Here is a 24,929-nt window from a genome sequence, read left to right as displayed (position 1 = left end):
CAGAGACACTTCATACCTACCTAAGCAATCATTCCAGAAAGGGCTGGTTCCAAACCAACAGTTTCAAGTATCTAGTCTGAACTGGAGATGAATTAAAGTAGGAAGTGCTTGAAGATATTATGCCCTTGCACTTGTGTGTGGGGAATGCAACCCTTCAGCCCTCCTGCTTTCTCCCGGGCTGGCTGCTGAGCTGCCTCCCACAACTACAGCCAAGTGTTAGCAGAGACCCCAAAACGTGCCACCACCCCAAGTGCAGCCGGTGCCTGCGGCACTTCAGGCTCTGCTCCTCAGGCAGCCTTTGCTGCCCCTGCCCCTGGCTGACACAAGCAGGTCATGAGCTAAAACAGCCACAAGCAGCAGCTACTAAAGGGGTCATAACTGCCTAAAAATTAATTCAGAGCTATACCCTTTTTTTGCTGAAATGCTTCACATAACTGCCGTCTACTGGGACCAGTAGTAACTGTTTTGCAGAATATACCTGCCCCTTCAAGCATATTCCTAGTTCTGCCTCTTAGGGCTGCAACAGTTACTGCCATCTCCCCACCACAGGAGATACAGCAACTGCTTTCAGAACTGCAGGGTCAAGCCAGGATAGCATATCCTGCCTCCATCTGCTGCACTTCAGAGCCTTGCACAGATGTGTTTAAATTCCTGTCCAGACAGCTTTAGCTGTATGCTACAATTTCAACTGCAAACACTCACCCCTCACGTGTCAAGTGCTCATGCACAGTGCCTGAAAGGATTTAAGATGTGAGCCTTATGCGAAATGAAAGTTTCAGTCACTTTTAACCTTCATGTAGCAGATTTAACCCACTCATGCTGGAAAGCAACACTCAAAGCAACTTCCACCTTTGCACTTCCAAGCTGTAACACTATTAAAGGTCAGGCCCTGCCCCTCCAAAGCATCTCTCCATCTCCCACAGAGGAGGCAGATGGAGTAGCTCAGAGCAAGACAGGGAATGCCCAGGTAATAGAAAATGTTGCAACAAAGTCAAGGCAATACATCAGACACTTGAATACATGCCCTCCAAACTACCAAGCACACCACCTCCAACACCTGCACCCAAACCTTTCTGGCTGCAACCAACAGCTTCAGTGGTGTAACAGGACTGTACCACCTTTGTTAACGTTGAGCTGCCACATTTCAATTGTCTCCACTGGCAGAGGAGGATTAAAACTAAACCAGCAAGAAAACAGTGAGTGCTATTGACAATTACTGCCATAGTACTGGATACACAGCCTTCCCTCTGGACAGCTTTAGGACAAGGCATGCAGCAAGCTGACCCTCAGCTGTTCATTTGAGTGGTTAAACTGAATTTGCACCTGTGATACAAAATGAACTCAGGAACCAGAAGACTCCCAGTTAAGTGCATTTGTTGCTTTGCACACAAAGGGATACTGTCAGGAGGCATCTGGTCTTCAAAGCTCTTAGTCTGGGGAGGGCTAAACAACTTCAGGCCTTCCCTCAGCACCTGGCACATCATTTCAAACTGGACTGGCAGGTCAGAACATTCAACAGAAACACACTAGAAATGCTTGGGATTGTACAAAGGAAGGTAAAAGGCATCATGAAGTTACCAGGAATTGAACTAAAGTGAGTCCTCACGCTTCTCTTTAGTTGCTTTGTCATCACATCCAAGAAGAAAAGCAGAGACATCAGTGAAAATCACGGACACTGGGCCAAGGATGCCACTAAACCTTTTGCAACCAATTTGGAAATCTCCTGCAGCAGTTGTGCAAACCTTTAAACAGCTTGTCAGCTGCTTGCATTCTGGGTGCAGTCATCCATTCCCTACAGCTGCCTACAAATACTGGAACACACTAGAGATTAGAAGTTGTGCAGAAAGCGAGCATTTAAGCAGCCTTGTGACCAAGCCCGTGAGTATGAAGCTCACTCCACCATTCCATGGACTGCATTCCAGTTCTCAGCATGTACAACAGTACGTGCATATCACATTGCAGTCATACCCACAAGATGGTGTTTTTGGAAAACAGTTTATTTGGGAATTACACAATATTTAAAATTCTCCAAAATACATCTTACTAGATCCCTACAAAAGAAATCTAAATAAGTACAACAATATGAAATTAAATTTGTTGCAACAGTCATTAAATATTTTCTTCCACTAGTATATACATACAAAATGCCACAATGAGCTCGTTTACCCTTGGAATGTGTGCTGCGTTCCAGCAGTTACGCTCCATCTCCACATCCTCCAGTTCCACAACATGAAGACTCAATATTAACACTTTATACATCCTTTATTATAGGCAAAAATAAAGAGTTTGTTGGGTTTGGGGTTTTTTTTAATAGAAATTAACCCTCTGCAATTTCACAGCTGTGGTAGTTTGTCTACTGGGGTATCAAATTTGAAGTCTGCTGGGAAGAGATCTGGAGCTCGAGGATAGATCAGCCTGTATGACTGTCTAATTGTAACATCAGCCACACCAGCAATATCACCAATTTCTACAATAAAAAGCAGAGAAGTGATTAGTTTTTACTTTTGCCATTTATATTGAAGAAACCAGCAAGCATAATTTATCAAGAAGTGCTAGACACTTGCTTCATTTGTAACTCTCCCAAAAGCCTAGTAGAAATGGTTTTAACTGTGGAGATTAATACTTTGCATACATAAGTCTATCTTCTCACATACCAGAGTTCAACTTACCCATCAATCTTGGAATAACATCAGTTTCAAATTGTAGAGGGCCAAGAGTGTTAGAAACATCTACTGCAAACTCTACATATTATCAGCAATATTTCAATAAATTGTCATCAACATCAGGATCTTCACTTTTGTGCTTTGATTAAATATAAGCAAAACAAGCAAAAAACAGCAAAAAAGCAATACCTTCAGCTAAACATGAACTACATTTACCTTAAGATGCACCGAGAAATAAGGCAAAGGCACAGAGCATTGTAACGAGCTGAGAGAACGCTCGAGATGCACAGAAACTTAAATTTATCCAAGATTTAACCACATTAGGAATTTAAGCCTTGGACTGCATGAAAGCCTTCCTCATTGTCTGAGGACACTGGAGGAGTACAGAGTCCTGGTGTATTTTAACCATCACTCCTAAGAGGTACAATCCAACAGCTCACTCCGAGCACAGATGACAGCACTGCACTGCCTGAGCTCTGCTTCACTCACGTGCCCGGGAAGCTGCCAACATGATTAAAGCTCCAGGGACATCAGCAGTTATGAATGCAGAACAAAACACCACAACTGGACAGATAAAGGCTATTCTTTACCTAAAAGCAACTCTCCACTAAGAAATTGCTACATTTTAAACATTTCTGATCTGAACTGGACAAGACAGTTCAATGGAGCTTCCCCAGCCAGCTGCCAGTACTTGGATCCACTCCTCACATCAAGTTCTAACCACTGCAGCCTTAGCTCCCTTCCTTCCCTAGGGCATTATCCTCATGTAGGTCTTATTCCCATGAGCCCTGGGGGCTGATCCATGCTGCTCTGAAGCTCAAGAACAGCCCTGAATTCCTTACTGGCTCCCCAAGGGCTCCCATACCAGCGGGGAGTCATGCCCAAGGCAATCTACAGCAAATCCTGCTGTCCCACTGCTTTCAGTCTACCACAGGCTCACAAGAAGTCAAGGAACATGTACTGATGTAGGTGATTCCCTGGCTCCTGGAATGATTGAAGACTCAATGTAATCCTAAGCCATAGTGGTACCTACGACTGCCTGCAAGTTGGTGTTTGGAGTATTTTAGAGCAGCAGGATGTACACAAGCAAATATTTGCATGGGTAAATGTAAATTATGCTCCTTTGAATGCAGTGGTCCATAGCATTCAAAAATGCAACACTCCTAGTGCCAGATGAAAATGAACTCAGTTACACTGAGCACAGCCAGTTACTCCATTTCAGGGACTGGGAGATCCTGGTCTGGTCCTTGCTGTATGCAGTCAGATGGCAGCTTATCACTACTTGCACACACCTCATCCAGGTTTCACAGCAACACTCAATATTCTTTCAAGCAGGAAAACATGGTCAACTAAAAGAAAAAAAGGCTGTTTTACCTTTTTGTGTCCTTTTCTCTGAAGAAGCTTGTGATGCCATGTAAATAGCTGCAGCTGCTACAGAGATAGGGCTTCTCCCAGGAACCAAATCTAATTCCACAGCTTTACGGGCAATGTGCGTTGCTGCCATTTGTACTTGTTTGGGAAGCCCCAGATTGGAACAGAATCGTGACATGAAGTCTCCAGTTGTAATCAAATCAACACTGGTTTCAAGAGCTTTCAAAATAAGTTTAAAACACCGACCTATCTCCTTCTTTGAAATCCTGGACACTGCACATATTTCTAAAGAAAGAATAAAAATTAAACTTTAGGCTCGACAGCATTTGCTCCCCCAAAATAATCAAGTTTGATTTCCACTAAGAAGGCCACTGTCACTAAATAAGCTTTGAACATTTGTCAACTTCAGTCAACCACATTTATCGTAAGGAGCAAATTAATACAGCTCACTTAGTATGGGAAATTTGGTACTCAGTGCTAGAGAGCTGCATCCCTGTCAGGGAAAAGTTGCCTAAATTTACTGCAGAACTGCTGGTTCAAATTCAGTTACAACAGTCCCCACCATTCTCCCATCAAAGCTATGCCTTTTAAGTTTCCCCAACATTCAAGAGTAACTTTCAAATGCTGAATTCTTTTTAATGCAGTATGACCAAAAATCCCATGCCCAAGAGCCTACTCCACAAATGCAACAAATTTCCAGAGAGTCTTCTACCCTCCCCCTCAAAGGTGAGCTGTAGCTGAGAACAACCAATTTGACAAAGTCCAGGAATGAGAAAACCAACCTCCTACAGTGACAGTAACTAGACCTTTACTTCATAGCAAAATTGAATCTGCGTCACTGAAAACTTACCTTTAAATGTTCTTGGAACGCCCTCTTGCCTACAGGCTATGTAGAGACAAGCAGAAGCAATGGCATCATTACTCCTTCCCTTCAGGCTCTTTTGCTCATACACTTGCTTGAATAAATTATTTGTTCGATCCTTCAACGCAAGAAGATGAAATTTAATTAACTCTAGGCCATTTAATTAGCAGCAGTATCAAAAATTCATGTGCTCATTATATTATGCTAACTAAGTCAATGCCAGAACAATTTAAGGAAGGGAGACATGAACTTACAACTATATTTCTAGGGAGGTTGATTCTGTCTGCCATGTTCGTAATTTCTTTAAAAGCATTCATCATCGCACGATCAGAGCTGCTCATAGTTCTGCGATTTTGGTACTTTGAATTCCCAAATTCATCGAAACTTGCTGCACCTGTGCCCTGAAAAGAAAGATTTGTATTGTCAATAACATGAGGAACTTCCTCCTCACTTTGAGAGCAAACATTTCCAGCTTTGTCCATTTTATTTCAAGGCATCAGTTCAGGCAGTTGTTCAAATAAACATCACTGAAAGTGAATCATTCACTCGAGCATCGTTCACACCTCAAGTTCTACGCTTTGCACCAGTCTCAAATTGTGAATTGCTTTCCAAAGACCACAAATTACACAGGGGTTTTTCCTTCCTAATATAACAATAGTTTAGTGTGTGCATCTCAATACCCCTGTCACCAATGCTGAGGTCCAAGATTAGATTCGATGCAACCCATGTGTCCTTAGGACTGCATCCGCACTGTGGCACACTGCTGAGTCCGAAAAACAACTTTGTGGCCAGCTGGAAAACAGTTGTTACAATGATAACTCAACTATGACAGTGAAGGCATGGGCAAAGAGAACATCCAAACCAATGAGCTATTCAGCCCCAACTTGATACTGTGCCTGCTAGCAGTTGAAAACCTTAGTCACAAAATGGAAATATCCATAGATTTTGACTTTACCAGAAAATGATGGACCTCCTAAAAGAAAAGCTTGAGGTCTTAGAAGAAGTAAGAGCCACAAACTCAACCTGGACACTTCAAAACAAGCTTCTGACATGCGTTTCATTTGTATCTTACAAGTTACAGTGCAAATTGCACACTTCTATTAAATATGCAAATTTGCCCAACTACAAGGGCCTAAAACGTCTAATGTTTTCAATTAGCCAGCAGTCCAAAACATGTCTTTAACAAATAATGCCATATCAGATTAGTGATAGCTGATGACAACCCCATAGCCTGTTCAGAAGACCAATGTCTGTAATTTATATTGATTACTTATGTGGTTGCTGTCACAGTGCACAGGGGACCATGAGTTCTCTCGAGTGGAAAATGCTTCTTCACAACAATTCTGCCATCAGTAGAAACCTGGATTTTCTGAATTTGTATGCATTTATTCCCTTCTGGCACCTTCAAACAATTTATCTGGGCAGAGGCATCCAATTCACTCCAGACAGACTTGGTCATTTAAGCAACCCGCTGCAGACACCAACTACCACACTGTCTGTTCTGCCAAAAACAGTAAGCACAAAGCAGGTCTTGCTCTGTGATTGACTGATAACCTGGCTAGGCACTTGCACACAGTTCTCATGTTGAAGACTGAGCAATGTATCAGGATGTCCAGGCTGTACAAAGCAGGGTGAGGACACAGTGAACAAAGGACAGAACATGCCCTGGCATCACCTTTTTCTACTGAGCTGCCCAGTTTCTTCTTTCCTGACCCATTTCTTGGGAATTGCCCTTCTATTTTGACACAGCCTCTAATCCTATAATATCTCTGTGTGTTTCTGCATTTAATACATATTCTTTGGCTGACAGTAGTAACACTCACTCTTGACCATTCACTTACACTGGCCCACTTCCCCATGCCCAAGGTCTCCATCCCACCCCATTTCCAATGGGCTCAGCAGACACCTCCACTGCTGAGACACGTACCTGTGGTGCACACACACTTTGATACTGCTGTGGCAACTGAGGACTCTGGCACAGAACTCTCCCTCACAAGTTTCCCTAGCTCCTTGAACAGGCCCTCTATGACAGATGCTAGATTCCAAGAGTGTTCTTGTTTTTCTACTTCTTCAAACATCCTTTCATATGAAACAAGCATCCAGAAGTGATCCTGGCACCAACACAGCAGAAGGATGCTCAGACAATCTTACTTTCTTGACTGGATGAACACTTCCAACTAGCCAAAGGTTTCCAGTAAGATATAAAGATAAACAAATTGCAAGAATCAAGCAAATCAGACTTCAGGCCACAAAGAGCAACACTAGACCTTCCTTTCAAAAATTATGCCAGAACTTCCTTGACCCAAAACACACAGAAGTCTCAGGTCAAAAGGCTCCTTCCTGGCCATCATTCACATCCCTCTTCCCTACACTGTGTTACAACATCCACGTGCATCAAATGGCTCCTAGACCAGCACTATCCACAAATGCTTACAGGAACTGCATGTGCTCAAACTCTTGTAGATGCCAGAAGAGTGATCACAAACAACAGCAAGTCCCCAGTCCTTGTCTATCAGGCTTCATGTCAGATAGTATTTTACCAGGAAATACTGCTCTCTCCTGGGGCCAGAAAGTATTCCCCTTCACCACAGATTTTCCCTACTCCACTGGTTAAGAATAAAAAAAAAAAAAAAACAACCACAAAAACCCACCAAACACCACCAACATCTTTTAGGTTTTAGGTGCTGTACATTGGAACTAGGCAAGGATTTAACCCTGCTGATATGACTGCTCTCCAAGAGCCATACCCAATATACAGTTCACAACTATAAAAGGGGTGGAAAACACTCTTCCATCTCCATTGCTTACATAAACCACAGTTATTCTCCCTGCATTTGCTATTTAAATGCATCATCTACTTTCCTTCTGGAGCTTTCAATTGAGGGACAATGCTTTGTTGACTTCAGCCCTTGACAACCATGTTAGGAGTGCCTTGCCCTCCATGGAAAAAAAAAAACAACAGGAGCCACACAGTTTTAGCTGAAATAAAACAGACTGTAAGAATTGTGTTTTACTGTTGTGGCCTTTGAGACATCTACTTCTATCTTTCCCATCTCACCAAGAAAAGTATCTGTCACAGTCAGGAGTTCTACCTGTTTGGCTTTCGAACAGAAGAGAAACCTCCTAGAAACAGCATTCAAGATTGCTGAAGTGAGAAAGCACAGTCAAATAAACAGTGTTAATCTCTGAAGGGGCTCAGTGGTGGTCAGGCTTACAGTGCTGGCAGCCAACAGCTTTATACCCCAGTATATACCACATTTAGCAGAAAGTAGAAGTATCACCAGCATCATCCACACCACTGACTTGGGGTTAACCACAGCATCAAGGTATGCCCCCAGATCCAGTAGTCTTCTTGCCCAGCTCATTGTACAGTGTGATGGATCCTTTCTTCTTTTTCAATCAGCAGCCCCTGATATCGTGCCATTGCTTCTCAATATAGCACTACCAGATTCAGGCCATGCAGTTTGACAACAGCCAGCTTCCTTTCACAGATATCTGATCAAAGGATAGGAATTCTATGCCAAGAGATTGCATTAGTTCTTTGTTCAAACAATCTAAATTCTCTTGGGAGTTGCAGTCATTGCAAGAAGGAATCAATTAACTACCAAGGGTGACAAAAAGACATTTTCCACAAGATAGGAAACAAAACTTTCAATTTTGTTTTAGATTCATAGGAAAGTGTTCTTTATATCAAGGTAGATCTAGAAGCTGCTTGTGCAGCTTTAATTTTACAAAAGAATTTTAGAAATAACTATAGCATTCTGGCAATCAAGTCAATCAATGTGAGACTTCGCCACACCTCCAATTGATCTGCATTGTAATCAGATCAACTGCAGCACACAGTATCTAATTTCAGAGACTTACAGTTCTGTGCCAATATCCTGAAGATCTGCCTGTGGAATTCAAACCACTTCCACCACAGCTAACTATGCTATTCACCCTCCTCTTCACAGACAAATTAATCTTTCTTCCAACACAGGCTGCTGCTGCCTCAGACAGATGGGTTCCTTAAGTAGTAAACCCAGTTAGGAATTAATCCCTTTGCATGGGCAAAGCAGCCTCTCCTTTGCTGTGAGCAGATAGAGACCACACATCCCCAGAAGAAAGGAGCCCTAGAGCAGCACCTCCTGGCTTCCAAGAGGAAAGAGTGACAAACCATTCTGTGAAGCAGAACTGGCCCCCTTCCTTTACTGTGTAAAGGCAATAGCCAGTCACCAGAACTTTACTGTTGTAATTGGTTTAGACTCCACTTACACCTACATTCCCATGAGTTTAACAATCATCTCTAATACAACATGCCAAGAGAATTACCTATGTCCTTCTCTTTTGGATTTTCCACAATAATGTTCTAGGGTGGGTTGTTTTTTTTTTTTGGTGGGAGTGTTATTGGGAGGGCAGGGCAGGTCTGCTGTAAAGATTCTCTTATCTGCGGTCCTACATGGCAGAAAGGAATACTCCTGTTCCCTGTCCCATGCAAAAGGCTAAAGCAATCTCTGGCACACAGATTTGGGGTCCACTATGGGCCATTCTAAGAACTGGGAAAACAACAATCTTACCTTCTTCATTCTTTGGAATTCATGGAGATTGTTCTGTACTCTGTCAGATACTACTTACCCTCCTCATGACTACACCAATTTCACCCTTGTTCAACCACTGTGCATATCTAGGTCAATTCTCATCCCAGCCTACTGCTGGCAGGGACTTCAGAAGACTGCTTGAGAAATGTACTACTTCCTTGGTTTAGTTATTTTTGCTGCAAAATTCATGCCCTTTCTGCACTGATAGGAGATTTCTTCAGCATCTTCTGATATAAGCCATTCTCTTCCTTCCAAATGACTGAAAAAAAAAGCAGCCCCTCATACAGAGTTCACATCAATGACCTGATATCCCAGAGCCTCAGCTCTGGCAAGACAAACACAGGAACTCTTGCACAAAAAAAATCCTGGTTTGTCAAAGAGACTCCCAATTTCACACAGACAATAATGCATCTCTTCTACAATTCCTCCCCATGCAAATAAAGTATCCAGAGCTGGACTAATTGCCCCTTCTACATTCCCCAACACGATCCTGGCAGTTCCAGTACTCGGACATTTTTACTCAGATCTCATAGGTTAAATCATGCCACACTAACATTCCCACATCTTGTCTTCACTGAATGGCACTCTTTGCTTCAGCAAGTTTGGTCATGCCTATCATGGGATGTTCTGGTTAACAGCAAAACTGTTTCATTAGTTGAATGTCCATCTCTGAAAATTTTTAGTTTTCATGGACAAACTTTTCACAGAGGTTTCTTTATGTCTTCTCTCACTGAGGTTGCCATCCCTCTTATTCTAAATTAGAATCTGAACCTCCAGAGAGAAGAGTGTTAACAACACAAGTCCCGATTCACCTGGATAGAGAACCCAAAGGAGTTCAGGTCATTCTACCTACTGAATCAAACTGAGTTCTCAGAAATAAACCCTGTATTTACACAGTCCCAAAATGAGAAACAACATGAACCTGGAGCAAACAGTCCATTTCTCCATCTATCTATAAAGGTCTATTTCTGATCTTTACCACAGCTGACCAAATCAGTAACAGAAGTCCAAGCCCTCTCAACTACAGTCTTTCTGATCCTACACAAGTGACTTTTAAAATCCCAGTGACTTCTATGGCACTGCTTCACAGAGCCAATATTTTTAATGGAGCAGTACAGATGCCTGAATGGATTCCAAAAGCCACCTAAAATCTTACAGGTAGCAATGCTTGGAGTTGTCCAAAACACAAGCATCTACTTGGACAATTCCTTGAACACAAGGTTTCTTTTTCACTAATGGTCAGAGATTGGCTGTCCATCAGTATTTGCTAGTCAACCTCATCTCTTTGAAAAATTCTTGGCTGAAAAGTATGTTGCACACCTCCCTATACACAGCCATACATATTCAGGCATGTCTACTTCTTCATCCTAGCAACAGCACTGGAACAAAAGCTTCCGAGAAGCAGAAGCAAATAAAAAGCAGCAATACATTCTTAAGTTATTTATGAGCAACTGCACCACCTTTCATGAAACATTCAAGAAATCCACAAAAATTAATTTGGTTCTTGCAGCAAAAAATGTAACAGAAAGTACAACAAAGAAAACTTACCTGGGTCACTACTTCATTAAAAGGGAGTGCATTTATGTGACTAATCTTGCTTGCCCTCTCATGGGAGACAGCAAGATATGATTTACCACTAAATTTTAACCCAAATGTAGATGGAATACTTTCCTCTGGGACACTCACACCATGAAAGAATTCTACATTTAGTGCTTTAACATGAATTGGAAGAATATACACAACAAGCATGTAGATCTCCGGGTCTCCAATATGAACCTGATACAGATTTCACTATAAAAAAAAATTCAGCTCAAGTTTGCAGTACTAGCTATTGAGATCTCAGAACTAAGCATCTTATTTCAGAATCATCTCAAATACACTTGCTAAGTCAAAGTGCTTCTTTAAAGATTGCAACATCAGCTTTCCTATTTATAGCATCATACCAGAGGGTGGCAAGTATCCACACAGCACTGCAGACTTTTCTTGCTTTTGTGAAGGTTGGCCCTTTCCTGCTACCCCCAGGAAAAAGTCACATTTTACACACTGTTGAAATGTATGAGTTCAGTTCAGGCAAAATATTTGTAAATAAATACACTGAATATTTTCCCTATGGTCATACAATCATGTGCTTGACATAAAAACACTCAAACTTAGTAAAATTTAGTATTTTAAGTGTTACCTTGCCAATCATTGTACTCAAGTCGCCATCACTCAACAGAGGATTCTGGGTATCCCCAACTCGAGATGGATCTTTTGTTGCTTTGTCATTGCTGAAAGTTCTCCACTCTGACCCTACATCTATGACCCGGTCACCTGAGATCACAGAAAGCAATAGTCTGCATTAATATAATGTTTCATGAAATATTTCAGAACATTAGGTTAGACCTCTGAGCTCTCCGTTGTAAGAAGGCAGTCTGCCGGCATTCCCAAACAGAACAGTAACTTGCAGGACAATATACCAAAATGTTTAGGATTACAAGTTAAGGCAATGGAAAAAAAAATGCTATAAGAGCTGCACAGAAGACATAAATAACTAGAGAAATGCATCCAGAACACAAAAAGGTACAGTTATCCAAAAAGAGATTTTCAGTATGCAAAAGGAATCAAGATCTTGATTTCAAGCTGAAGTCAGGATGTTCTCAGCACTTGGACAAATGAGTCAGTTGTTATAACTTAACAAGTTCTCTCACATTTGCCATGCGTTCAAGGTGCACATGTGAATTATCTATCACACACAATCCCATTAAGTTGTAGTAAATCACTTCTTTTGCAAGAGTTCCAGATCCTTTGTACTCTCAACTTTGCACCTTCTAACCCACCATGACATTTTGCAGCTCAGTTCTTGTTCTTTGAGTTCTGACCCTGCCCAATTCCCCTTCATCTATACACAAAACTATTACTACCCTGTTATACCTGGAAGAGTTTCAGTACAGATTTAGAGCAAGCAGAAAAAGCACTAAACCCACATTCTCTGAATGAAACAACTTGGCTTGCAGTCCTCTGTTCATCTCACATTCACCTAAACCTTTCCTACAGCAACTTTGTAGTTTGAGAAATAACTAACCCACACTGATGCAGGCAAAAGCCCCGCAGTAATCACAATAATAGAAACTTAGGGGGAAAAAAACCCCAAACACAAAAGTAAACATACAAACCCCAGCCCCCACCCCACTGTTGGCAGTGCAGTTCATTCTATTCACAGATCTCATAAAAGCTGCATCTCAAACGTGTTGCCTCTAGAGCAATACTAGAGAATTTTTAAGAATACATGTACAGAAAAACATAAAAAGAACACTAAGAAAAGTGTTATGCAGTAAAGGAGATTACAGCTCTGTGTAGCATATCAGAAGAAACTTCAGAGTAATTGTCACCCTTTTTTGCTAAACCTGAGGAAAAATTCACCACCTTTATCAGTGTTTAAGTGTGTCATGAAAGAAACATCTGCACAAAAATAAGTAGCACTGACTGCAACAGAAATTTCCGGTATGGAAGTCTTAGTATGAAACCACAGAGGCTGATTTAACCCAGTGAAAACTAACAGACAGATAAAAAAGCACTCTACAAACCACAGTAATACAAGATACAAAGCTGGAGAAAATACAGGAGGTATGGACAGTGGTGCATACCTGGGGGATATAGGAGGGATCTATTTTGACAGAGTAACTCTATTTTTAACATAACATTATGCAAGGAGAATACTTGAAATTGAAAGCTGTGAATGAACCAAAAGAAATGGCCACAACCAAAAAGAATAACTTTAGGTTAGAGGCATTCTCATCAGTGTCTGTCAGACATGCTCACAGCTATGGCTCCACCTTTATTTGCTGCTCTAATGAAAACCAAGAGGGGAAGGAGAAAAAAAAAAAAAACATCAAAAGCTACAGGGTTGAGAAAACAGCAGAGTAAAAGGCAGCACAGATCCATTCTTTCTGCTACAAAGGTCTCCCCCCTGCCCTTGCAAGCTTGAATCTGCAGACAGTGTGCTCCTCTGGCTCCTGGACTCTCTGTAAATATTTGATTCAGTAATGGTCCTTCTATGGCCTAGCAGCAACTTTACTTTTAGACAAGCCCCCAATACTGTTTACAGCATCTAAAAAAAGCAAAATGTACTTAAAATTCTGGCATGGTATAAATAGAACACTGAGTACAGGGCAGTGATGTAATATTTTTCCACACAAGTGGGAATGACCTAAATGACTCACCCAGGGATCTGCCTCTTGTGAGTTATGAACCATTCCTGCTCTAACAAAAAAGTGTTATATCACTGCCTGCTTTGGCAAACATATTACAAACAGAGGATTGAGACTGCTATTTCAGAGTGAGAAAAGATTAAGTAGAACAAATCACTGAATATAAAGCATTTGTGTAATTAAGACAGTATGCAAATATCTTTACTTTGCCAAGAAATCTGCTATGGCAGAAAAGAAGTTTTCTTGTATACTGTCAGTGTCACCGAAAATATACAGAGGTCCTGGGCAGCACATTCCACCTAAGGCTCCTATAAAAGTGTGACACAAGCTAGAAGTATCAACAAAAATGGAATAGGTCCAAAGGTTTCCATAGATGGAAAACGTATTTGGCTACAAGGATAATTAACTGAATTATCCCACTGAACAACAAACAACAACAAAACACTGAATGTGGCATTTATTTTTAACTCTTCAAAACATAAAGAACCCACTTTGTTACTATGCTATTAGTACGGATGCAATTAAGCCCCACCCTAAGTGTTCAAAGCAAAACCTTAAAACACTAAATTCAGTCTTACAAAAAGCAGTGTAAGAAATCAGCCTTGAAAACTGACCCTGAGTTAAGATTTCAAGTCCTAAATGGAATTTGCTGGGTCATACACTACTGACTGGCTTTCCTGAAGCAGCTGAACACGGGCCCAATAGTCAAACATGAGAGTAAGAAAGCTCCCAGTAAGTACATTATAAAATTGTCTCTGCTTTCTTACATTATATTGGTTTTGGCAACTCTATCAAGCTACAATGAGGATGGGAGTGGCTGCATATTCCCTCTGCTACTTCCTTTTGATGCAGTTCTTTTGAACAAAAATAAGCTTTACTAGATACTGTTACATTACACACGCCTTTATTTAATTTTCCTCAAATGGGTGAGTTCATCTTCTCAGCTTCCTCCTCTGATGGACATAGAAAAACAACAGCTTACAGGACCAAATCTTTGTGAAATGCATCTCCAGGCTGATATCCTAAAGCATCTTTCTGAACAGATAAATTTTTCTCCATTGCTCCATTTCTTTTTGTAAACCATTCTTCCAGTATTCAGTTCCTCTTTAAAATACAGTCCAACAGACTCCAGTGCAAACACACACTGCAAAACTTCCTGACTCAAGTTGCCCACCCTCTGAAAAGCTCATTTAGTGAAATGCAGAAGTGCTGCTCAGAACAGACAACCTCAGACCAAGGTTACTTTTCTTCACAACTGACAAACACAAAAAGCATTCACTGCAGAAATGTAAGAGAAAACTCAGGTCAGACTCAAAAATTAAAACATAATTTTGAACAGTTCGTAAAAATTAGCTTAAAACATCTATACATCAAAATTTATGTATGTTTACTCCTCCCCTAAAAATAGAAGGTGATTTCTCAAGGGAAAATATTTTCATTCAACAAGGCCTGAATTTTCAGTTACATATTTACAGAGTAATAATACCAGTTATTTTAATGTTGCACTCCACTTGCAGTAACTCATAAAACACACTTGTTTTCTTATTTTTCTGCATTTTGTTACACAAAGACGATATAGCTGCAAATTGAAGACATTTGACCAAAACAAGACAAGTGATGATATTCAAGCCCCAAGTAACGTAATCTTCCATATCCAGTCGTGCAACAGTTCTGAGAAGGCATGTTAAGTTTTTTTCAGAGGAGCTCTAATGTTAGCTCCACATTCCATCAAGTTCTACACATTACTAATATTTTAATCTTAGCATAAATGTGGTATTAAAAGTTTATTTGCACTCTGAAGTCCCAAAATTCCTGTTTTTAGTAGAGAATGTTTCATTCTTACAGTTAGTTAAGGAATCTGCTGCCATCTAGTGAGCACATATATTATACTTTTAATTAAAAGCATTTTACAATGCCAAATTTAAAAATACATATATAGGATCATACTTTATTTCAGTCAACTCCTAATTAACCAGAGTGAAGTGCTGAGACAAACTACAATGAAAAGCTGTGTAGCAGACTACAAGCTGGGGAGAATCATGAAGACATGTAACTGCACAGAGCCAAGCTGAACAGTCTGAGAGTATCAGTCTCAGCTCTCAGTCTCTCCTAACCCCTAAATACTTTTGCAACCTTCTGCTGATTTGCCCCAGCAAGTCTCTCTCTTTCTGGTACTGAGAAGCCCAGAGTTAGACACAGTATTCCAGGTATCTACTCCTCCACATTCTATTTATTACCTTACATACTTCCCCATACAGTAGTACTCAACCTTCCCCCCCCACATTTTACAGATTTAGAACTTCTGTTTAAGACCAGATGTATTAAATGTTACCAAAGAATAAAACTCATGGGACAGGAAAAAGTTTTACAGCCACAGCTTTTTCTACAAAATTTCCAGCCGTTTGTAAGATAGTAGTATTCTTTGCAAAAGTTATCTCCTTTTCAATAAATTACTGTCAACACTATGAATGATCATCACCAAGAAACACCAGTCTACTCAAAATAACTAACGCAGGCTTTCAGATGCTAAACCAAACATAAAACCCCTAAGCAAACAAACAAAAAAGCCACAGACAATTTCAACTGGTTGCCAGACCTCAACAGCATCATACAAGTATCAAAAGGCAACTGTGGATTGAAACAGGCAGTACAGCACCACAGGCAGGTGACTGCTGCAAGAACAAAGGTTTAGCAGCTCCTGCATATCACAATTATGACAAATCTAAAAGCATTTCCAGGCTTCCTAAGCCATCAGCTCGTACAATGGTTTTGGAGGAAGCAAATGAGAGCAGAAATGTTAAACGATCTGGTGGACAAGTCTGGTCAGCTCAAGTTACACCTCTCTGGGACTTGAGGCCCTTAAAAGATTAACAACCCAAGTACTTGTGAAGGATGCTCCAAACTACAGAATCTCAATAAACAATGTTGTGCCTGACCTACACTACATCACAAAAATTAGAGGCTATGGATGCTTTTTCCATCAGAGGAGTTCAGATTGTTTCTAGCCCTTACTTGCCCTAAGTCACTTTGTCAATCTGATAAGAAGCAAGTCATTCCCTAAATAACATGATTCAAAATATCAGTGTTATTCCACTAGATAAATCTAGTACTTTACCTAATAGAAGTATTAGCAGCTCTCAAACACCTCTGGTCTCCAGCCAAGAACCCACTAACTAGAAAGCTTCCTAAACCCTAAGAAATTTCATGCTGTGAGAGGTGCTTATTACAAAGCCTGACAAAAGATGCCAACTTTTGTCATCTAAAGTCTGTTTCCACCGTTACAAGCATTATTGCTGAACAGCTAGAACCACCCCCCTTGTCTTTAAAGCTGAAAAGAGTTAGAATTTAAACAGACTATTTGAAATGCTGGCTGAGAAAGACCAGCAAATTATTTTCTTCATATTATAAATTCCCTGTATAAAATCAAGCATCCATGAATGCTCATATAGGAGTCAACTATTCAGAATGTTTTTAAGCATCAGTGTTCTTTATAACTAGCTTTCCTCTGAATGCAAAGAGTCCTTTTGCAAGGACCAACTGTTGTCAGACACTTTTTAGTGCTCTGGACACCAAGCACAAAAGCAGCAACCAGATAAAAGCTGCTAATACACATCAGTATCTAAAGATTTTTGCCTATTTTTTCAAGCAATACTTTGAATTAAGAATTCATATTTTAAAGATTGGTAATACTTGCAGAAAGAAGTAAATGTGAACATGCACCCAAATATTAAAAGATTTTTCCCTATGGACATAACTGCCCTCTACTGGATCCAACTCAGAAGTATTTAAGCATCTTCCTCACTTACAGGATACTACCAGCAGCTGAAAAAAAATGGTTTCTTTGGGTTCCAGAAAACAAGCATCTATATAGAAGCAAGCAATCTTATCCCTAATGACAGACATCTTGAGTAAAGAAGTGGCCAGTTGAGAGGCAATTGTGAAACCCCTTCCTACTGGTTTATTATATTGCAGACAAAAAAAATACCTGTGGTATAGTTAAGTCTTACCTAATCTTCACAGATCACACCTGAATTGACGATGCACCATTCAGACCCCAAACTTTTCTAAAGTATTAGCCAAACAAATACTCTGACACAATTTTATAGCAGCCTTACTGCTGACCACAAGCTATTGAATATTTTACCCCAAAATCCTTCAACTGAATGCTCAGGTATACATAGAACATGGAATAAATATCTGAATATTGGTCATAATTCAATTCCAAGCTTTAACAAGTCAATATGTGTCCAAGGATCCTCATCAGCAGAAGACAGATTTCTGCTTTTTTCCTGACTCCCTACAAGAGCACTGTTCCTCTCTAAGCCACTCCTGCCTACTGAAGCAGACTGAGCTAACCAATTACAGAAAATCACTTACTCCATGCTGAAAACAAACTCCTCACTGCTCCAACTCCTGCACACTAAGACAACAAATAATGAAGCTATACAGAAGTTTAAGGAAAGTCTTAGATCAGAAAGGCATTCCTAATTAGCTGAGGTGCTACACAGCAGTACATGCCACTGGACTTGTTCTTATCTTCCTCTGAAATTCAGGTCACCACCTTGCTACATCAAGAAAATTCAGTGCTTTGTCTTCCACTTTCATTCTGCTTTCTTCAGCCCCTTCTGGCACATCAGCTGACTTCTAGCCTTTTTTACTGTCTAAAAGGTAGTAAGCAAAATATTTACCTGTTGAGAAAGAAGATTTACTAGACTTCTGTTCTTGAACAACATGTTTTTCCCCCACCAAGTCTGTCTGAAGAATGAGATACAGTGAACACTTTAAATAAACAAAGACTAACTACTTCTCCAAGCCCTAGGAACTCTCTTTGTGAGCTCCCACGTCAGCCCATGAACACTTATTATACCACATAGCCTAGAATGACTGGAGAAAAGTATGTAGAATGAAAGAATACTTGTGACAGCAGAGAAACTTTGGCATAGAGTTGTAAAGTTTCAGACGTGTGTCAATCCAGATCAATATCAAAATTCCATGGATAATTGTAATTTAGGTCTCCAAATGCCTTTCATGCAAAAAAAGCAATTAGCAGAAGGAAAAGTTAACAAGTTGGAAATAATTACCATGAAAAGACAGAACACAAGCTAATCCACAAAAGGTAACAGTGAAAAGGCAGATGAGAGTTTCTAGTAGACTGAAGCAGTATTTTGAAACAATAATAAACCAGACATCAGCTTCAGTCATACTGACATTACAAGATTTAATTATTTTAATACTGCACAGCAAAACAGCACAGTTAATTTAGAATATGTGAAAAAATGCTGTGCAAAGAAAAAGCAATACACTAGATTTAACTTCAATCTTATTGAGACTAAGAACCTGTAAGTAGAATACAACTCTGACTAAAACTTTCTCAAAAATCCCTTTAGAAAGTAGTACTTGCAATATACAGCTCTGCCTAAAATATGAATTCAACTGCTAGAGATCAGCTCCTCCCCCTAGCCTCCTGCTCCCCCAAACTTTTCCAGTGCTTTACCCTTTCAGATGCAGACCTGATAAATGCAAGATCAGTCATAATACTATTACTACTGATCTGATCTCATATTCCCAGAAAATTGATTACAAAACTTGAAAATTATCTATGCACCAGCCATGTTATCCTATGAGACAGTTCTACATTTAAATTAACTCACACTTTTTTCATAAATGCAAAGCTTCAGTACTTTGCCATAGCAAGCAGGAAAAACATCAAATGCAAATACACTTAGTGTAGGCAAAGTCTCTTAGCTCTGACTGCAGCTAAACTGCACACACACCAGAAAAAAAATATCAGTGTTACAACAGTAAAATAAAGAGAAATTCAGCATTTACCATTCTGTTCCACATACACCAGCAGTGCTCTGCAGACACTAAAAGCACCATTTTTTAAAATAAACCTGTAGCACTTCAGCTACACAATATATTGAGTTTTGTGGGGGGTTTAAATGTTCTAATTGATTCCCTTCAGCAATAAAGATCTCACTAACTTTCAGTACACCCCAAAATATATTTTCAGTGGGTTCTGTTCATATGTGATCATGACCTACGTAAGCCTTGAAACACGAAACTTTTCCATGTAGGAACAGGAAACGAAATCACTACTCTCTTAAGGGGAACTTGCATCATGGTGTCTGCAACAAATAATACAAGTTGCATTTGGAACATATGAAAACTAAATTTAGTCTTCACTCCTTTAAAACGTGCCTACTTCACATGCATCTCCAGAAAACGGGCATCAAGAACTGGATCTGGTTTATACCTCCTCTAAATTTCTTACCAGACCAGATGAGAAAAAAGTCTGGAGTGCTCACACTTCTCTTTGGCCATACTACCTGCTAGATACCCTAGCTAATGAATTGGACATAGGCAGGTAAACTAAACACATGAAGGAAAGCAAGACAGAATGAGAACAATCAGCATAACACTGTTAAAGCCTTTTGGTGACAAATCCATAGAAAAGTCTACCTAAAAACACTTTTTACCCTACCAGTAGTGTTGGCTGTAAATTTCACTAAATTTCACATTTTAAACACATTTTAAAAACAACTCATTAACAGTTTCTATTAATATTCTAATGAGTCTGCCCACTGAAAGTGTTAACGACTTGAACTAAAGAAATCACCAATGCTATTAATTCAGAAAAGCCAGAGAATAAACCTCTAAGGAGAGAATACCTTGTGACTAGGTAACAAAGCACATGAAGTGAGACTTCTGACAAATTCCAAGTTCCTAAAAATTACATTTATAAAGAAAAATATTTCCCTCTTCTAAAGCCAGAATTATCTTAAAAGTTACAAACTGATCAAGAAGGGTTTTTCTAAACTTTTGTTCAACTTCCATGGCAGCCACAGAAACAGCTGAACATGGACCAAACTTTTTTTAAGCAGTAACTTAGAAACCTATTACCATATTTCAATAGGAAATATTGCTGTGGATATTTGAATTTTTAACCAACAAATTTATTCTGATTCATTGACCTTTATCAGAAATTATGCAATTCAAATGAGCCCTTCTTTTAAGAAAGCAGTAACAACCCTTCCTCTAGCTTTTCAAATGGTTTCATAATTTTAAAGGAAACTAGTATTCAAGTTAAAATATTTAAACATTCACTTTAATAAGCTATGTAGAAGTTTACTCTTGCATAAAGAAAGCACATCTGTTTTAATCACCTGGCTAAATTAGCATTACCTTTGCTGCAAATTCTTTAAACTTTTAGCTTTTTACAAAAATTTTTAATTTGACAAGCCAAAATAAAACCACCACAGTCTAAGAGAGAGGGACATAGACAATTTGAAATATTTAGCACCACTGAATGAATCACCCAAATGTGCACTCTTCGAGAAGAGTTTTCTTTTCACAATGGCAGGCCCAAAATAAATTAACAGAAATCAACAGAGTTTAAAGAATTAATAACACAAGCACGGAAAGTTTCCCACATAAGAGGAATAAAGACATTCAGGTGCACATAAGATGCTCATCCTTGAAAAGATACATAAAAATGCATGTGCAGCAGGTTCTACGACAACTCTCTCTCATTCAAACAAAGACAATATCTAAAAGGTCTTTTATTTTAAATATTCCATTATACTTAGAAATACAGTTTAGTCTGTGGAAGTTGCTGCTACACAAACAAAGTAAGAGAGCTCAGCAAAATTTCCAGTGGAAAAACAGGATATTCACTTGGGATAGTCTTAAAAGCTTTAGGAGAAGTAATTAACAAACACAGGTGCTGGCAATGATGTAAAGATAAATCCTTCAGGGCAGAAGATAACCTCTAGCTAATGGGAAACTGAGGTTAGTTGGGGTTTGGCTTTGTGTTTTGCTTGTTGTTTTTTTTCTTGTAAGCAAGTTATTTCACAAAGAGCTCTTATAACACTTCTTATACTTTCCTAACTGAAACAGTCATGATTAAAGACAGAATACTGGAGTAGACAGCACAATACTTTAATTCATATTATGACATACTTTAAATTTTCAGTCTTTAAAGAGAGTTTGATTCTTCTCATAGTGCAAGAAGTTACCAGAAGACAGACTATTCAGAACAGTAAGCTTTTAGCCAACAGACAATCACCAAAAAAAAAAAATCCACCATGCACAATCGGACATCGAGGGAGAATCTTTAAATACTCAAATTATCATACACCACTTCTGCGGGAAAGCAAAGCCACACACACCATTTAAGTTACATGGTAACTCAAAAACATGAATAGCTACTTACCTACTACTAGCCCACACTCAGAACAAATCATATCACCAGCTCTGTAATCCTCCACTAAAATGGAATCCGGATGATTTGGGCAAGTCACCCGCGGAAGTACATCCAAACTAAGAAAAAAAAATGAGAAGTATTAATTGTTTTTAAACAAGCAGGCTGCATATCCAAAAGCATAAGAGTTCCTTACTGACAAGAACACTTAAATAATACAGAATTTACAGTAATTTGACTATTAACCTGCATACCTAAGCTGCACCTTTTACTTAAATGCTGTAACACTGCCTTTGACAATCAAGACTTCAGATCTTAAATTCCACATCTTTTTGCAATGTGTCTTGCACCAAAACCACCTCAATATAAAACATTAAAAATCTAAATAAGAGACTTAATAAAATATATACTACAGCCTAAGCTGTACATTCCATCTTAATTTTAATTTTTTAGATATTTCTGATGAGTCAAAAATACAAAGAAACACTCCAAACGTTTTAATCCACTGACTGTTCAGAAAAATATCTGACTTGAAAACAAAATCAATATCACCATTAGTATTAAAGCCTCCAGAAAGCAAATGTACACACAAGATTCTCAGATGTAAATTATGCTCAAAATTCTGCACTGGAACTTCTCACTATACCCAGTCAGTAGTTTCATATGACAAAACTGTTAACAAAGTATTCACAATCATCTGACATTTGGCATTACACAAAAGGCTAGTGACACACTAAGCAAACCAGGAAAAAAAAAACAAAAAAACATAGAAGCCTCAGAGAATACCATCAGAGTTTTGTTTCAGACTTTACCTTCACATAACATTGTAAAAATTAGTCTTCCTATGCCAATTTTAAGTCGTATATCTAGAGAGATATACCGTACTCCTTGCAACATACGGGCTCGATATACTAAGCTGAAGGAAAATGCATGGCACGTGTGTAAAGGCCCATCTCAGCAAAGGAAGCACTTCCTAGATCCTAGGACAGGTTTAGCAAGAGTTACAGAGTCATTCCACAGTCTGCTTCATGAGCCTTCCTTCATTCCTGACTGGAAAGAAAAGCTCGACAGGTCTCCAGGGAAAAGAATTCCGAGCCCGAAACCCGTTTGGTCACTGGCTGGTGCCGGTACGGATTTAGGGTGGGAACCTGCAAGCAGTTTCCAGGCCCGATAGGGTGGAGCCGGGCCAGGGCGCTGCTGAGCGGGGTCCCGCCAGGGCTGCCCGGCCGGGGCACGGCGGGAGGCCCTCGGGGCCCGGCCCGGCCGGAGCCGCGCTGGGGTGCGGCACTGCGGGGCCGGCCCTACAGGGAACCGGCCGGGTCGCCGTTCGCACCGAGCTGCGATAATGAGGAGCCCCCCACTCCAGTCACGAATCGCCACGAAATCCTGCAAAGCGCTGGCGTCCCCTCGGAGCGCTGCCCGGCAATAGCCACACGAAGATGCAAAGGCGGCGAGCTCGCCCCTCGGAGGCCGCTCCGCCGGGGGCCGCCCGGCCCGGCCCGCACGGACAGACGCGGCCGCCTCGCCGGCCTTCCCGGCCTCCCGCCGCCCCAGGAGCCGTGGCGAACCCGGCACACGGGACACCGGAGAGGGCCTGGCTGCGCCGCGCCGAGCCGGAGGCACCGGGGCCGGGCGAGGGCGGCGATGGCCGCCGGTCCGTCCCAGGGCGGCAGCGGGGTCGGCGCGGCCATTTTCTCTCTGTGCCGCGGTCGGGAGCGATGGCGGAGCTGCTCCCACTCCTCCCTCGGCCCTCGCCCCCGTACCGGCTGGTGGACGCCATCTCGCCGGTGCCGCAGCGGTGCCGGAGACGGTTCGGGGGAACGTCCCGGTTATTAAATACCGGCAGCGGCGGGCGGGGCCGCCGGGCGCTCCTACGGGTCCCGCGAGGGGGCGGGCGGAAGGGCGAGGGCCCCGCCCTCGCCGGGCGGGCCCAGAGGGTGTTGTGCGGCTGCGGGCCCGGCCGGGGCCAGCGGGGAGCCTGACCGCGGGCTGCGCCCCCTGAACCGAGGGCGGTTTCGAGACAAAATCTCGTTGTAATAAATCAGAGGATGCGGCGTGCCCTGGGGCCGTCATTTAAAGGGTCTGCCCTGGGTTGGAACCTTCCCCTGGGGCCAGGCCCGCGAGGAGCGGCCCCGGGCTGCCCGCAGACCCCCTGCACAAAGCCCGCCGTGCTGCCCCCCGGGGCGTGACTCCGGGTCAGCTGTTCCTGTGCAAACTCCAGCAGTTTAGTGAAATGCCGCAGAAAACAAGTGTAAGCAAAACTGCCCCAAGTTTGCATAGGGCGCACTATACGTTCTTGGCCCTGAAACTAAGCAGAGACAATTCCCAGAAAGGGGAAGAAAAGACAAGTTTAGCTCCCCCTTACTTGCATCTCCTGCTACAGCTGTTCTGCTTTGCCACTGCGCAGATTCCCTCACGAGAAGAACCTGGCCCTTCTTGCTGCAGGACCCGCGGGTGTCGGGCAGCCCGGCTGTGACTCACGGAAGCCCTCGGCAAACAGGCCATGCACAGACTCGGCCTGACTCGAGCAGACACACACACCTGCTGGCTTGTGTGGGCTCCCTGTGTTACCCTGCACATTCCTGCAGGATGTGATCAGCTCCCCTTCTGTCCCTCCCCCTTGCACCCACCCTGGCAGCAAACATCAGGCCAAAGAGAAGGAGAAACCACAAGAACTGTTGCAAAACCAAAGCCCTCCAGCACTGGACTCCAGTTGAGGCTTTAATTCCCCAAGAGATAATCCTTATGCAAAATTAGTCTGTATGATAAGCAGCAACAACAGGTTTTCAAACCCAAGCTATAAAACAGTGGAAAAAATTTATTCCTTCGGTATGAGCTATTCTCACTGAAAGAGAGGGATGGATAGGACAGGACTGTCTACAGATTTTGGAAAGTGCCGTTACTTCAATGCTTTAAAGCACACATGACTATTGTGGGAAATAAAATAGTAACTATGCAACTTAGCACTTTTCATCTTATTTAAACTGATGCAATTTGTGCACAGACAAGGTAGGTAGGCAGGTATGTGGAAAGTCACTGCAATTATCTAACATGAGGCATGTC

General features: G+C 41.3%; 1 protein-coding gene across 3 annotated transcripts; it reads right to left on the bottom strand.

Moving 5' to 3' along the window:
• Nucleotides 1-2,243: 2,243 nt before the first annotated feature.
• GTF2B (general transcription factor IIB) lies at nt 2,244-24,461 on the bottom strand. Of its 3 annotated transcripts, none has more exons than XM_064664803.1 (7): nt 24,232-24,461; nt 21,879-21,985; nt 11,653-11,786; nt 5,151-5,297; nt 4,885-5,014; nt 4,038-4,319; nt 2,244-2,467 (listed from the first exon to the last, which is right to left on the bottom strand). In XM_064664803.1, exons 1-7 carry the CDS (start codon nt 24,444-24,446, stop codon nt 2,334-2,336), a joined length of 1,149 nt encoding a protein of 382 aa, XP_064520873.1. In that variant the 5' UTR covers nt 24,447-24,461; the 3' UTR covers nt 2,244-2,333. The 3 variants fall into 3 exon arrangements, with proteins under 3 accessions (XP_064520873.1, XP_064520874.1, XP_064520875.1); XM_064664804.1 differs by lacking the exon at nt 24,232-24,461 and adding an exon at nt 23,630-23,743; XM_064664805.1 differs by lacking the exon at nt 24,232-24,461 and adding an exon at nt 22,679-22,968.
• Nucleotides 24,462-24,929: the final 468 nt, after the last annotated feature.

Source organism: Pseudopipra pipra, chromosome 9, assembly GCF_036250125.1.
Source record: "Pseudopipra pipra isolate bDixPip1 chromosome 9, bDixPip1.hap1, whole genome shotgun sequence".
Taxonomy (NCBI): domain Eukaryota; kingdom Metazoa; phylum Chordata; class Aves; order Passeriformes; family Pipridae; genus Pseudopipra; species Pseudopipra pipra.
This window is presented reverse-complemented; position numbering and strand designations above follow the sequence as displayed.